This window comes from Myotis myotis, unplaced genomic scaffold, assembly GCF_014108235.1.
Source record: "Myotis myotis isolate mMyoMyo1 unplaced genomic scaffold, mMyoMyo1.p scaffold_m19_p_1, whole genome shotgun sequence".
Lineage (NCBI taxonomy): Eukaryota > Metazoa > Chordata > Mammalia > Chiroptera > Vespertilionidae > Myotis > Myotis myotis.
This window is the reverse complement of record NW_023416313.1, coordinates 220598236-220614653: the sequence shown is the minus strand read 5'-3', so window position 1 is coordinate 220614653 and position 16418 is coordinate 220598236. Positions and strand designations below refer to the sequence as shown.

The window sequence follows — 16418 nt, the reverse complement described above, 5'->3', positions numbered from 1 at the left end:
GTTGAGAAAGAAAAAAGCAAAGGATGGAAGGATACACACAGAATTACTCAATGACGTGAGGTTCGAAAGCATGTAAAACTAAATAATACCCAGCCTGGCCGGGGTGGCTCTGTGGGTTGAGCCTCGACACACGCACTGAAAGGACACCGGTTTGCTTCCGGGTCAGGGCACCTGCCTGGGTTGCTGGCTCAATCCCCAGTAGAGGGCGGGCAGGAGGAAGCCAACTGATGGTTCTCTCTCACTGATGTTTCTCTCTCTCCCTCTCTCTCTAAAATCAATACACAGATGTATATATTTTTAGAAAATTAAGCAATGTCCTGTTTAGGACCACAAGCATGTGGTAAAATAATAAAGGACAGCAAGAGAAAAATAAACACACAAAAATTCAGGAGCACAAAAACTTTTGTTAGCTCGCTAGTAAAATAAGCAAACGTTTGATAAATAATGCAGCTCATGAGGAAGCAGCTTTACGTAGAGGTGACTGGCAAGGGGGCAGTAGCTGAGGGGCAGGTGGGCGCAGTGGCCGGCAACCCAGGGTGGCTGCCTGCATTCCACAGAGAGCCGTTCATGACCGCACACTTTTTCGGGGCCATGTCATCATGCTAAGAATTAATATTTCTGCTCCATTTTAATCCCCTCAATAAATCTATAAATTCAACACAATCCCAATCAAAACCTGATCGAGATTTTGATGGGATTTGACATGCCGATTCCAATATGCAGAGGGACAAGTGAATGTTCCGGAGCAGCCAAGACAGCTTGAAAAAGGAAGAAACAAGAGCGAAATTTTGCCCGACAAGATGTCAGAACATATTATAAAGTAATTTTAATAAATATAATGTGATATTAGCACATGAATAGATAAATAGATCCTTGGAACAAAAATAGAAGATAAAAAAACCAGACCCATGTATATACTGGAATTTCGTATATATTGGCATTTCCAATCAGTGGGGGGAAAGTGGATTATTCAAAAAATATTAGGACAATTTATTACCTGAAAACTTTAAAATTAAATTCCCTCTTCATACCACTAACAAAAATTAATGGGGGGTTGGGGGGGGAACATATATCTTTAAAAAAATGCCTGTAAGAGTAATAGGAGAAAACATTAGAAAATATATTTATGACCTTGAAGAATCTTAAGATTTACTGAAAAAGCAAAATTCATAAATTTTACTACAAAGTTTAAAAGTTTGTATGCAGAAAGATAATACAACATTAGAAATGGCAGATGAAAAAATATTTATAAAATATATAACAAATAAATGTACCCAATATATGTAAAGAATTTCTTTGATATGAAAACAGGAAAAAGATACTAATAGACAAGATGCAGAAGAGAAATGATAAAGGGTTAATACACGTATTAAAAGATGTTCAACTTTTCTGTAAAGACAGGAAATGCAAATTAATTTGACATATTTGTTCCCATCAGACTGGCAAAAACTTAAATGTGCCAACATCAAGTTGTTGGAGAGTGGGCAGGGATGTAGGCACACTTAATCTACATTGCCAGTGAGATTATAAATGGGGAAAGTCACTCTGGAGACCAATTGGCAATCTCTACTAAAATTTAATATGCAGCCTTGCTTGCCTGCCTTCTTTTCTTCTTGAATATTCAGCCTAAAACCATTATATAAGACTGAGCAGAGTAGGTGCACACACCAGAGGGAGGAAGGGTGGCAGCCCAGCATGAGTGTGGGAGGCCAAATGGGTTCAAGCCAGGTGAGGGTTTTTTGTGTGTTTTAAATATCTTTTTATTGATTTTAGAAAGAGGGGAAGGGAGAAGGATAGAGAGATAGGAACATTGACAAGAGAGAGAGACATCAATTGGCTGCCTCCTGCACACCCTCTACTGATGATGGAGCCCACAACCCAGGCATGTGCCCTGAGCAGAAATCATACTGGGGACCTCTTGTTTCACAGCTGGGCCTCACCTGGGCACTTCCAAGCCCAATATAAATATCAGCCATCTGCAGATCTCTCTGTAGCCCCTGTCAGGTGGTCCCAGGCAGTGGCTGACTTTATACCTCCCTGGAGGCCCTAGAGCCAGTGTACCCAGTGGACAGCTTCAGACCATCCCAGCTTACAACTCTACATATCCACAAGCAACACACTCAAGGGGCAGACTCAGTGACCACCAAAGCTCCACTGAAGCAAGTCCTGCTCCATAGGGGGTTTCCTGCTTAGCAGCTCTCCCACTGTAGCTGCAGCTGGTCCTCACAGCCAATTGACCTGGAGGTCAATTCCTCCCAGTGACGCCAACAGCAATCAAGGGTCAACTACAAGACTGTGTACACAGCCCACACTGGGGCACACCCAGAGGGGCCAGGTCAGGTGACTGGGAAGGCTGAACCACTGGGCCCTACAGGACACCTACTACACAAGACCTCTCTACCAATCCCAGGAGAATTAACAGCTCTACATAATCTATAGAAACAAACATAGGGAAGCAGCCAAAACGGGGAGGCAAAGAAACATGTCACAAATGAAAGAAATGGAAGCCAGCAAACTACTGGATACAGAGACCAAAACAATGGTTATAAGGTTACTCAAGGATCTTCATGAGAGCTTCAAAGGACTTAGTGAGACCTTCATGGATCTTAGTGAGAATTTCAAAGACATGTAAAAGGCCCAGTCAGAAATTAAGCATACCGTAACGGAAACAAAGAATAATTTACAGAGGTGCAACAGTGGAGTAGAGGATTTTGAGAATCAAATAAACGATTTGAAATATGAAGAAGCAAAAAGCACCCAATCAGAAGAGCAAAAAGAATCCAAAAATAAAAAGATAGTGTAAGGCCCTAACTGGTTTGGCTCAGTGGATAGAGCGTCAGCCTGTGAATTGAAGGGTCCCAGGTTCAATTCTGGTCAAGGGCATGTACCTTGGTTGCGGGCACATCCCCAGTGGGGAGTGTGCAGGAGGCAGCTGAATCGATGCTTCTCTCTCATCGATGTTTCTAACTTTCTATCCCTCTCCTTTCCTCTCTGTAAAAAATCAATAAAATATGTATTTTTTTTAAAAGCCATAGATTTCTGGGTGTTAATTTTTAAAAAAAATAGTGTAAGAAGCCTCTGGAACAACTTCAAGCATACCAACATTCACATTATGGGGGTGCCAGACGGAGAGAGAGAACAAGATATTGAAAATCTATTTGAAGAAATAAGGACAGAAAACTTCCCCTACCTGCTACTTACAAGTCCAGGAAGCACAAAGAGTCCCAAACAAGAGGAACCCAAAAAAGGTCCATCATAATTAAAATGTCAAAAGCTAAAGACAAAGAATGAATCTTAAAAGCAGCAAGAGATAAGCAGTTAGTTACTTACAAAGTTAGCACCCATACGATGTCAGCTGATTTCTCAACAGAAACTATGCAGGCCAGAAGGGAGTGGCAAGAAATATTCAAAGTGATGAATAGCAAGGACCTACAACCAAGATTACTCTACCCAGCAAAGGTATCATTTAGAATTGAAGGTCAGATAGAGCTTCACAGACAGGATAAAGCTAAAGGAGTTCATCACCACGAAACCAGTATTACATGAAACATTGAAGGGTATTCTTTAAGAAGAAGAAGAAGAAGAAAATATTAACAATAAAATCACAATAAATAAATATCTATCAACAATCGAATCTAAAAATCAAAATAAATAAGATCTCTAATGAACAAAATAAACTGGTGAATAAAATAGAATTCGAGGCATAGAAACATGGAACAGAATGACAATTCTCAGAGGGAAGGGGTGAGAGAGAGCAGGAAGAGATTAACCAAAGATCTTATATGCATGTGTGCATTACCTATGGACACAGGGTAGTGAAGGCCTGGGGCGGGGTGGGAACCGGGATAATGGGGGGAGGCGGGCACATCTGTAATACTCTCAACAATAAAGATTTTTAAAAATAAAATAATGTCCTAAAAAAAATTAAAACAGATAATGTCCTTTTTGTAGGAAAAACACACTGATTTTTATGTTGCTGGAACTTGGTATCAGCACCTTTGAATAAAGAGGTCAGGAGTAGGGGGTCCTCTGTTCCAGCTGAGCATTTGTGGGTGCGGCTGAGGGAAGGGCAGCTGCCACCGTGCTGTGGTCTCTCCATCACAATGAGGCCCTGGCGCAGAGTGGGCACTCTATGGATGGTTGTTAAAAGGGGAATTTTGGAATCAGAAGACCAACCCGCTTATCAGAGAAGGGCTGCTCCTAGGACTGCGTTCACCCCTCCCGTCCTTGAGGAAGAGGTTGGCTTTGTGATGTGGGCCAACAGTCCTATACCTCCCTGGAGGCCCTGGAGGCCCGTTCTTCTCGGGAAAATGGAAGCAGCACTACAGGGGTTGGATGGGCGATCTGTCGCAGCTCCATGGAGAGAAGCCAAAGTCCCCGTCTCCGACGTGGGGTCTGGCTCCCCAACCGGGGCCTTGGGCCACACCTCCCTGCTGCTCAGAGCCCCGGTCCAGGTGGCTCCTGATTGCAGGTGTGTTCTTGAGCCACACGCCTGTGGACAAGGAGAGACCAGACACGTCCCGCCTTCAGTCTGGTGGGGGCAGCAGACACACAAGCAACACGACCCAGCAGGGCCAGGCATCGATGACAAGGCACTCCTATTGCCTTGTCTCTCCGCAGCCCAGGTAAAGTAACGTAACCCATAGACCAACCCTGTGGAATTGGTGCCGCCGTTACTGCCCGTTTTACAGATAAACAGGGAGGCAGGGAGCGGTAAGCACGCTCGCCCAGGCGGCCGGGATGTGCACACAAGGCGGCCAGTTCCTCCTGGTGCCGTCCCAGCACGCATGCGCTGGCATGTCCATGCTGTGGTCCCTCCTGTCCTCAGAGCAAGACTGTCCCCGCTGGGCGGCTGGCGGGGGTGGGCATCTGTCCGCCCCGAAGGCTCCCTGCCACAGAGAAGACGCTGATGGACGCCTCGGTTAGCCCACGAGGATTTACATTTTTTATTAAACTTGTCACAGGAAGTCCACTCCAACACTTGAAGCCACTGCCAAGCGTATAAGGTTGATGTTAATTAAAGCGAAAGATGACAGCCAGCAGGAGGGGGATCGCTTTCTCCTCTCGGAGAAGCGACCTTTCGGCAGAGCTTGCTCTGGCACCAGAGGTTTCTGGGTGTCTTCAGTGAGGCTGGGGTTCCCGGCTCGGCTGCAGCGCCTGGTCGCCTGGTGGGGGGAGGGGCTTGGCTCTGAGGGACCCCAGGCCATCGACTTCCGCTGCCAAGCCACGAGGACGTCCTCGCTGAGCAGAGTGAACTGCTTGGAGCCCAGCTCTGCACCCGCAGGGGCCCCTGCAGCCACCTCAGGGGCGAGTTCTCACCCTCGCCTGTTGGTGGCCGTGACCTCCTCACTTCCTGTGGTTTCTCTGTCCACCTCCTCTCAGGCCCACGCCCAGGCCACCCTGACCTTCGTCACCCCTGCAAACAGCAGCTCCAGCCTCCTGTCTGACCCTCCAGCATCCCGTCCAGCAGTTCCAGGGCTCAGAGGACCCCGGTCCTGAGACCCCACCTCTAAATCAGCCCCTCCACACCCCGAAAGTGCTCCCCTGCATCCGGCCCAGGGACAGCCCTAGGCCCCACAGGACGCCCCTGGGGCTACCTCAGGACCCTTTTCCTCCAAACCAGCCCCAAACCACAGCTGGGGTTTGCCAAGTGGATTAGGCTGCACTCTCCACACCTGCGCCCAGGGGCTGGCGGGCACTGCTGGCCGTCTCACTTCAAATCGGAGCCCTCATGCTGGCTCACCTGGGGCACCGCCCAGGTCCCGGCTCTCCACCCACAGTGACAACCTTCCCATCTTTCCCAGACCTTCACTCCTGCTCCCCAGGCCCCTGAGGAGTCTTAGTCATCGATCCGCCTGGCCCCCAACTCAGGGAGCTCTGTGGGGTCCTGGGCTCCCCTCTCCTCACAGACACCCCTCAGATCTGCCCTCCCTCCTCACCTCCCAGGGCCACTGCTGCACACACTGAGCAGCTGATCCCCAGTGTGCTGGGAGGCCGCACAGGGCTCTCCCCCAAACTCAGGGAGCCCCTCCCTAGAGGAGAGAAGTCACCTTGTTCTGCCTGCCACTTCCTGGCACACACAAGACTGGCCGTTGACCTCAGGTCTGCATCCGCTGGGGGACCCCTGGAGTCTCTTCTCCATGGCCCCGAGTGCAGGCAGCCCTCACTGCTCCCAGCGTGACTTCCTGAGGACTCCCCCTAACCTGATTGCTGTGACCCTGGTCACTTTTTTTTTTAATGTATTTTTATTGATTTCAGAGAGGAGGGGAGAGGGATTGAGCCCGCAACCCGGGAAAGTGCCCTGACCAGGAATCGAACCGTGGCCTCCTGGTTCATAGGTCAACCCTCAACATTGAGCCACGCCCGCCAGGCCGGTTGCATTCTTGTGTCCCAATGACCAATCTTTGGGAAAGTGATTTTTGAAAGCTGGTGATCACCCTGCAAGCACCTCCCCACACAGGCACCTGTCCACACTGCTCGCAGGCATAATCGCCAGTGGAACTATTGGAAGTAAAGCATTAGTGTCTTACTAACCAATAGTACCCCAATACATTCACTATAAAAAATCCACTAAAGTTACCATTCTAACTATTTCCCAAAATATGTATTTTTAAAGACTGTTTTTGTTGTTGTGCACAAAGAGTTTTAAGCCCTCATGCTGAGCTAAATGGCTTGGGCTTCCTTTTCCCTCTGCCTTTTCTGAGCACCTACTATGTGCAAGGAGCAGTGGGCATCCAGGGCTGTAAATAGCCTTGAAGTCAACTACAAAGGGGTGAGGGTGGAATTGCAGGGCCTCGGCCACAGTTTGAGCTCAGAGAAGCTGGTCGGGGCCACAGGGCTGCGAGTGAAAGACATGGTGCTGGCCCCTGCACATCGCTGGTGTTTCCTGGATGAGTAGATCCAATGTAAGTATAGTTTTGTATATTATTTCCTTAATGTTGAGCACATCTGCACCAAGCCTTTATTTATACAATAGCAACAACAAACCCAAACATAGCCATGCAAACAAAAACTCACCTCTCGCCCTAGCCAGTTGGGCTCATGGATAGAGCATCAATCTGCAGACCAAAGGGCCCCGGGTTCGATTCTGGTCCAGGGCACATACCTTGGTTGCAGGCTCCTTCCTGGGCCCTGGTCAGGGCATGTGCAAGAGGCAACCAATTGATGTATTTCTCTCACATCAATGTTTCTGTCTTCGCTCTCTCTTCCACTCTCTCTAAAATATCAATGGAAAAATATCCTTGGGTGAGGATTAACAAAAAAATAAAAATAGACAAAAAAAACCCACCTCTCAGATCAGGTCTTGCTGGGTCTGGGAAGATACCTGCTCTCCGGGTGAGTGGGTGCAAGAACTCTGCTTGGCTTCCCTGGGCAACGTCCTGGCTGGCGACCAGTTCCAGACGGCACTGCCACCAGGGGGCGCAAACAGAGGCGGGGACTGGGGATCCCAAATACAAACTCCCACAAAGGCTTGTGGGGAGTTGGGACCCAGGGCTAGAGGGGGTTGGTTGGGAGGGGGGTGGACGGGGAGGTTTGGCTGTTTTGTTTGGGTGGCAGAGGCTTTGTGGGGTTTCTCTGCCATTTGCCGGCCATTAACACATAATAAACCCCTGGCCCCATCTGGGGGTGAACGGGTGGTAGTGTGCATCGCCCCCACCTTGTTGCTTGGTTTGTGGGTCTGTGAGCTCATTCCAGGCAGGCAGCCTGGTGGGGGACACTTGGTGCTGGACTCATGTTGCACTTTGCTGCAAGTCTGCAGAAAGTACCTATTTTGAAATGTGCAGATTGGACAGTTGAAGCCTGAAGGCTGAGTAATCCAATGATAGCATCCTGAGGTGACTGAACAGGCGCGTATCCTCACATTATCCTTCTCACTGCACACGTGGTTTGGGCTCAGTTTTTCTACTTCCTCGGCTTGTCACCCACTTTCTTCCCCGTCGGATACACAGCGGGCGAAGGTCCGCCTCGGTGTCGGCTGTGTCCTCATCACCACCGACAGCCAGGCTGCCCGCTGCGCTCACTTAATCACTATCTCCCGCTATCTCCCTATTTTCAACAAGGAGTAAGTTAAGTGCTCCAGGAATTGGAAAAAACTGAAACCTGACCTTTATTAACTGGGTTAATTGTCAAAATCGATGCTTGTAAAAAAAAATATTAATGACCAAAAAGTGCAATTTTTAGAATTTCAAAGATTAGGTTAATGTTCAAGGAAGTATAAACTCTGACCTTTTGGACACATGTCAAGTAACATCCGTCCTAATAAATTGCTACCCGGGAGCAATTATAAAATTGTCCCTCTATCCAATCATGCAGTTTAATTGCCGCTGGAAAGGCTGGCTTTCTTAGCGACGGCCAGGCGGACCGCCTAATGCCCATGGAGTCGCTTCACATTTGCTGAGGGAGGTGTATCTGTGTCCCTGGATTTCCAGGCACCGAAATGCTCACGGAGGAGAGCCCAGCCGCCTTAGGCAGTAGATGACCCAGCTTGGCACCTCGGCAGAGGAACGAGGGAGAAGACACTTCGATGCCCAGACGCAGCTGCCCGGAGCCCAGACCCTCTCCTTCCGTCTTACTTGCCATTTACGATGGGTTGCGGTGGGTGCGGCTGTGCTGTTCCTGTCACTGGTGGCCAATGTGCCCTAAGTGGGGCTGACAGGTGGTTTTTCAATGCCATCATCGGGGTGGGTGTTTGTGGCCAGCCTCTTCTGAGAATAGAAGAAGAGGAATGTACCTGAAGACCTGGTTTGGGGATAACACCCCAGGGAGGGGCAGTCCTCATCTTCCGTGAGGTTCTTGTTGACTAGCACCCGTGTCACACACTGTGGGTACCCCTGAGCCCAGGAGGGCGCCCAGCACATATCAGAGACGCAAACAGCTGTGGGTGCGCCAGCAGTCGGCACTGAGCGAAGGCATGTTCGGAAGATCTGAGCTGGGTCCCTGGGGCCATGTCTACGTGTTGTCATCGGTGAATCAGGGCTCCTGCCATCCACCTCGGCCACCTGGGTGAGGGAGGAGATGAGGGGAGCGAGCTGGTTAGGTCCCGGTGGGGAGGCGTGGACTGAGCGCCTTCGGTATTCGCGGTGCTGAGAAGACTAGCCTGGGGTGACTGCTGTGTCCCGCCTTGTCTGGTAACCAGGTGACTTGTGCTGCCCGTCCCCATCCCCACCTGTCATGCACGGCCCGCTGAAGTCATCGATGGGCTTGTCCCTGGAGGACAGCCTTTCCTCATGGAGAAGTAAGAGCGGAAAACCAAGTCCTAACCTCATCAAGTTATGCAAAACAGCCAGGCCCACAGGTAAACACTGTGCTCAGCTTGTTACCATCCTTGCACTTGAGTCACTGACTCTCCCAGCGTCGAACACGTGGCATGGACGTGCACAACCCAGCTGCTGCCCCCCTCAGAACCCGCTCAGCGCCGAGTCTCAAAAAAAAATACTGCAGCCCGGCTGGTGTGGCTCAGCAGTTGAGCACTGACCTATGAACCAGCAGGTCACGGTTGGATTCCCGGTCAGAGCACATGCCCAGATTGTGGGCTCGATCCCCAGGGTGGGGCATGCAGGAGGCAGCCGATCCATGATTCTCTCTCATCAGTGATGTTTCTATCTCTCCCTTCCTCTCTGAAATCAGTAAAAATGTATTTAAAACAACACACCATAAAGGCTTTTGTGTAAAACACCCCCTTTGCCCGAGCAGCTGGTAGAGCCCAGTTGCATCCCTGTTTCTGTTGCAGCACCTGCTTCTTAAGGGGATCGGGGCCTGAGAAGAAAGGTCATTAATGCACCCTTAACTTCATCTCGCCAGGAACCCGGCGCAGAAGAGCGCAGTCTGGGGTAAAATTCCCCTTTCCTTTCTTCCGGACAATTTTCAAAAACACCAGTTCTGGTCCTTTTAAAGTCCAAGGAGCTCCCATGGCATCTCCTGCTTGTAATATTGCCAGTGACCAAAATAAAACACGCCGTTTCTTGTCCTTTCTGCAGGCCGTTTTGCCAAATGTGTTCCTGGGTCCGCCTGCCGCCTCGGTGCCAGGTGGAGGGGCGTCTCCCAATCCAGGCAACAATTAAGCTGCATCTCGCTGTTCTAGTGGCTGCCATTTGCATCTACAGGTAGAGGAGGGTGTGTTTTGAGTTGCCTGTAAGATGTACTTGAAACTTAAAGCCAGGAAGTTCAGAGGTGCCTACTGGATGGTTCTTCATACTTTAAAACTAGGTAGTATGCACTGCAGCTCCATCTAAATAACAAATACCTATTTTCAGTTTGGAGCTGTCTGCCCAGTCCAGAGGAGGGAGGATGAATAGGACCGTGGCAGATGGAACCAGGTCCACACAGCAGTCCCAGGGTGAAGGGAACTGTCCGTGCAGGACCCACTCCCCAGCCCCGCCCCGCCCCGCCCCGGGTTAAAAAGACTTTCGTTCTCCATTAGTTTAGTTTGGTTGGTAGTAACCCTGGGAACCACCTCCTGAGTACCTGCTACATTCCGGGTCCTACACTCACACTGTTGCCGCTACTCCTCCAGCAGCCTCAGTGGTGATTCCATTTCGCAGAAGCCAAGGCCGTGCATTTAGACACGTGCTGTGGGTCGGAGCGTGGTGAGAGCACGATGTGGGTCGGGACCCCGCCAGCTCCGCCTGATTTCAAGCTCAGGTTTCTTTTCTGGGCTGAATCCTGACTGTGGGTTCACAGGCTAAGTCTCCTGAAGGGCCTGGGCTCCCATGAGTCATTTACAGGGAGTCTGCATGAGGGCCGGGTGGAGATGAGCTTGGGAGTTGGGGGTGTGGGGCTCTGTGGGAAGGAAGGAAAGGGGCATCGGGCAGGCCACCCCAATGGCAGCCAGCCTGGGGTGCACCCACTGCCCTTGGGGATTTATGCAGATCCTGGGACCCTAAAAGCAGCTCCTCAAGATCCAGGCACTGTTAGGTGGAAAAGGGGGCTCTGAGGCTCAGCTGCTATCTGACCCTTTGCTACTGGAACGTTCCTGAGGAGGCAGGACACACGGCAACGGGAATAGGGAAGCAAGAACAGGCAGAGGAGAGGGAGGTTTTAATCAAGCTGGAGGCGCGACTCATGGTCAGAGGTGGGTGTCTCCCTCTGTGCCTGTCCCATCAGTGAAGAAACTTCTCAGAGCACACGCCTGCACCAGGTACCTTCTCAGAGCACACGCCTGCGCCAGGAACCCACAAGCCAGCGGAGGCACACACCTGCACCAGGTACCTTCTCAGAGCACACGCCTGCACCAGGTACCCAAGTCAGCAGAGGTACATACCTGCACCAGGTATCCAGATGAGGCACACACCTGCGCCAGTACCCTCTCAGAGCACACACTTGCACCAGGTACTCGACGAGCCAGCAGAGGCACACAGCACAACTGCAGGGGTGTCCAGGCACCTGCACTGTAGAGCTTGGCCTAAACCCTGCCCAGTAACCTCCCTGGTATCTCACACGGAAGAACCTGAGTTTTGAGAGCATTACACACACACACACACACGTCCATGTATACATATGTACCTCTGTGTGTACATGTTTATATGTACAAAACAGATGCATGATACATCCACGAGTATGCCAGGACCCAGGCCAAGGAAAGTGGCTCACGTGAGTAAGAGGGTACTGGAGGCTGTTAATCAGTCTGAGCTTTTGTGCAACGTGGAGTTAGCAACCTCAAGCCCACAGATCCTGCTACAAGCTCTGTGAGCACAGCCTTCTTTGCCTTTTATCTGTTCCTAAGGGAAGCAGCAATGGTGATGTCTGTGCTTAAAGGAGCTGCAACCATAGTGCTTTTCCAGCTAAAGCTTCTACTTAGTGCAGCGGTTCTCAACCTGTGGGTCGCGATCCCTTTGGTGGTCGAACGACCTTTTCACAGGGGTCACCTAAGACCATCCTGCATATCAGATATTTACATGATGATTCATAACAGTAGCAACATTACAGTTATGAAGTAGCAACGAAGATAATTGTGTGGTTGGGTCACAACATGAGGAACTGTATTTAAAGGACCAGAAGGTTGAGAACCACTGACTTAGTGGGTGGACTTCCGGTGCTGTCCTCCCGCACCTGCCGGCACCGTGGCGCTCAGATCCAGTGTCCTACAGGATTTCTCCCAGAGGCCGGCTCTTCCTGACCCTCCCGGACACGCAGGGCCATTCCCTGCCCCCACTCCACTGCTCACAAGTGACCCCAAACAGCCAGCTGCTACCTCCTCTGGTGCCCCCCTCCCCGAGCGCCACAGCGCCTGGTGTGGCGTGCTCCACTCGGGTTATGGTTATGTGTCCGAACAGCTGCCTCACCAGCAAGGGCTTCTTAGGAATCTGTGAAATGCCCACAGGTCCCGGCAGCGCACCAAGAACACAATGTTAGAGTCCGGGCCTGAAGTGCCTACGCGGATGGGCAGGTGCGGGCTGCCTGCCTGCAGAGTGGCGGCAGAGGGGATTTGGGGGGAGGGGATTTTGTTCCCCACCTCCGGCCTCACTAAGATTTTCTGCCTCCCGGGAGCTGCTCAGCCGGAGAGACCGTCGCAGCTAACATTTACTGGATTCTCAGCGGGCAGGCAGAGCCGGAAGCTCTTACACGCATTACCTCATCTGGTCCTCCTGGTCCCTGGGGACCAGAGGGAGGAAGCGCAGGCCCTCAAGGACTGTCCCAGGTCCCACGGCCAGTAGAGAGCAGAGCAGTCTGAACGTGCACTCAGCCAGTGGACTGCCTCCGCCCTCTGTAAAATGATGAATAAAGCAAAGTGTGCGGCCATTCAGAATATCCTCATTTTAGAATACTCAGCTGCCCCCTCTTGACGGCCAGCGGCCTATCCATGTCCATGTCCAAGCGGTCAGCACGCCCCCCCACAATCTGCTCGTACTCACTGGCTGAGATCGGCCCTCTCACATCCTGAGGAGGCTCCATCCCTCCTTCATGCCACAGTTCTTCAAATACAGGACGACAGGACTGGGTCCTGGGCTTCCCCCCTCTGGCCCAGGCACACCAGGACCTGCACTACAGCTTCATCTAAATAACAAATCCATGAGTGCATTTAAATACAATTCGAGTACCTCAAATTCAATTTACACACAGAGTTTTAGGAATATATTAGATGAGGTGCTGCTGATTAAAATAGGGTGACCTTTAATGAGGTTATCGGATTCTATTCCAGACCCACCTGAAACTGACATTTAACTAAAAGGGAGCCAAATCCTTGGGTCAGGTTATTGGCTATACCCTACTAAACACATTCATTTTCCAGATCAATAATATGAACATAGTACAATATATGCCATAAAAAGCATCTCACCGTAGCCAGCACCCCCAAACCACCACCACGTAATCCCCGACTTTCTTTACCGTCAATACAGTGCTGTTCTGGTTCTGACCCCAAGTCCCAGGTGCTTTCTTTGGATTGGTTTTTCTTTTTTTAAATCTCTCACTCTAATATGTACCAGTGCATATGAACCACCAAAAAAAGCATGTAGTGGTGATTTAGAGAAAAGCAATTCCCTCATTTTTAAGTGACGGTTTAATTTAGCAGAACCACAGGTACTGGGAACCTGAGAATATTGTCAGTGTCTCAACCCATCTCTCAAAAATAAATGATAGATCGGTCCTGTACTGAGCTTGTCCTAGAAGCCATGGGAAAGCGCCCCTCATCTGCCAGCGGGTGTTCTCGTGAGCGCCCTTCTTACATCACGAACTCGGGGACTGTCCTCCCTTGGGAGCCTAACATAGAATCACTCTTTGGCCCCATAACCTTAGTAAACAGACCCTGTGGACAGGGAATGCATGAGCAGTACAGTCTCCAAATTTTGTAAGTGGGGACTTTTGATCATTTAGTACATGCTTCCATCTCACAAGTAAATGAAGACAGAGGCCCGGGGTGGACATGGCAACACCCTGGTGGTGCTGAGGACTTGACGTAACCAGACTCCGCCCGGGGGTCTTTCAGCTCCATCCAAACTCGCACCTTTTCTAGGGGATATTTTCAAAACTATCCCATCTCGTGGTGCTGTTTTAAGTCTGAACTGTGTATGTTTTTTCAAAGGACACATGTGACATTAGACTTGAAAACTTCCACTCCAGTGAGCAAATGATCTACAAATAAATCATGGAGTTCCAGCCACTGGACGTGGCTGCCAGAGCAGGCTCCTGGAGGCCACAGCAGCCCTTGGAAGTTAGTATTTAGTCTCAGACTATTTCTCACTTCAGGAAAGGACCTGGGTGCATGTACACAATGGAATACCACTCAGCCACAAGAAAGGATGAAATCGAATTTTTGCCACAACAAGGATGGACCGAGAACATTATGCTAAGTGCAATAAGTCAGAAAAAGGTAAGAACCATATGATTTCACTCATATGTGGGAGATAAAACGAAAACTCATGAACACAAACAGCAGTGTGGTGGTTGCCAGGGGGGAGGCGGTGGGGAAGAAGGGAGTCCTAATATAAGGTGACAGGAGATGTGACTGGGTGGTGGGCACACGGCGCAATATACAGATCTTGTAACATAGAAACCCACACCTGACACCTATACGGTTGACCATTCAGAGAGGAAAGCTGCCAACCAGGCGCGCAGCAGGGCCCTCACCCGCGGAGCTCCGGAAGCGGGTGCACAGCAGACGAAGCAGTGTCTCTGCAGCGTCTTCTTGGGGGAGAAGGGCTGAGACCACCCTGAGACGACCTGTAAGCAGCGATGTTGACCAAGGCAGCATCCTCAAATCACGAGATGGCTTAAAGGAGCATCAGAGTTGATGTGAAATTTATAGTTAAGACTGGCATCTGAAAACCGGCAGCTTTCTAGGGATGGATGCGCCCACTCCCCACCCGGACGCCATCCCCAGCCTTTACTTCCCTTACAACTTAGCGTCCTCTTTGTGTTCCTGCCTCTCAGGCCCTCTGTCTGAGCACCTGGCAGCTGGGGAGGCTGGGCACAGGCCTCCATCATCTCCGAACCCCCAGCAAGCACTGCATGGCACTGCTCGGCCTAAATCCCTGCCTGGTGGGCTGCAGGGTGGTTTGCATAAAAGCTCGATTCAAAGAGCCTGTCCCACTCCCAAGAAAAGGAATAGACAAGTATATTAATCACATTTTCCTTTTAATAAGGCTTTTTACTCAAAAGTGTAGCTTTGAAAATCTCTAGCTTGTTGTGAAAACCAGAAGCGCCAGGAAGCCACCTCACTCTGAACCTGGTCGCAGAAAACAGCCGCTGGGTTTGCAAACTCCGCTCCCAACACTGGAAATCAAATGCATCACTTTAAGCGCAGGGCCAGCATTGGAAACTAGGAATGATGCATGTCCTACGTTGATTCAAGGAGAAAGGACACATTCTTAATACAGTAAACAAAACACAAAAAGTAAACATATCTTTAGAAATCACTAGGTGTGTGTATAATTATATAATTAGGGTTATCGTCAACATTTAAAACTATTAAAAATAAGGTTGCCACCTTACCTCTCCTTTTGGTAACGGAGTGTTAAATTTTTAGGGGGAAAAAAAGATTCTGCAGAGAAGTTTCCAAACCTCAAGCCCGTTCTCGGCTGTACAACTGCACCCCCTTCCCACACGGAGCCCCCAGCCCCCACCACGTCCTGTTTGGCAGGAGGCAGAGCAGGCCTCATTCTGGCTGTCATGATGACAGGCCCACAAAAGCACAGCTGAGAGAGGAGCTAATTCTTCCCCAGGAAGAAAATACTTTGCCCACAATGGCTCTGCACAATCTTCCACGGCACCTCTCTTCCCCCTTCGCTGTCATGGTTTGATAACTTGTTTTGCCTAAAAGCAAGATGGCAATCTTAATCAAAACGGGAAGCTAGATTTTTTAAATAACTTAAAAAAATTATTTTTATATAAAGCAGCAAAAACACTTTCCTCTCTGCAGAAAAGAAAAAAAACACAACAAAAACGTGAAACCAGGGACCACAGCGATGTCAGGGGGCTGTCCATAAATCGGAACGAGCTCCAGGCAGAGCGCCCTCAGAGCTGCTCGCCGACTCCCTCGGTGCTCTCTGAAGGTTCTTTGGCGTCTTCAGTCGCTCTTTTCCTTTCCTCTGGGTCTAAACTTTCCTTTTCTAACCTGGTCCCATTGGGAATAGAGTTTTGGCCACTGATGAGCCCGTTTTCCGCAGCCTTTGCTCGGCTGACAACCTCGGAGAGGGTGAGGGCCTCCTGCACGCCAGCCTCCTCCTCCAGGCTGCGCAGGACCAGGGGCAGCCTCGAGTCCGCCCCGCCGCCCTCCAGCAGCCCTGGGTTACTCTCCTCGTACTTGGGCAGCGGCGCCCCCTCCTCCATTTGCTTGCGGTAATGCTCCCGGTTGGCAGCTGCACTCGTCACCGCCTTTTCCAAAATCTCTTTCTCACCCAAGCGCAGCTTGATGGCCATTCTCGCACGAACAGAAAGGTCGTGGTTTTTCAAGAAGGACTTGTCTTCCTAGAAAATGAAAA

General features: G+C 50.2%; 1 protein-coding gene across 3 annotated transcripts in view; it reads right to left on the bottom strand.

The window, feature by feature from the left end:
* Window positions 1-15055: 15055 nt before the first annotated feature.
* SETD3 (SET domain containing 3, actin histidine methyltransferase) overlaps window positions 15056-16418 on the bottom strand; it is a 59627-nt gene continuing 58264 nt past the window's right edge. The window contains exons 13-14 of one of the 3 annotated variants that reach the window (XM_036317389.1): window positions 16234-16404; window positions 15056-15274 (exon numbers count right to left, since the gene is read on the bottom strand). In XM_036317389.1, coding sequence (XP_036173282.1) covers window positions 15257-15274; window positions 16234-16404 — 189 coding nt within the window. In that variant the 3' untranslated portion in view covers window positions 15056-15256. Of the gene's footprint in view, window positions 16405-16418 lie in introns of all 3 variants that reach the window. The other 2 variants (XM_036317381.1, XM_036317373.1) reach the window with 2 other exon arrangements.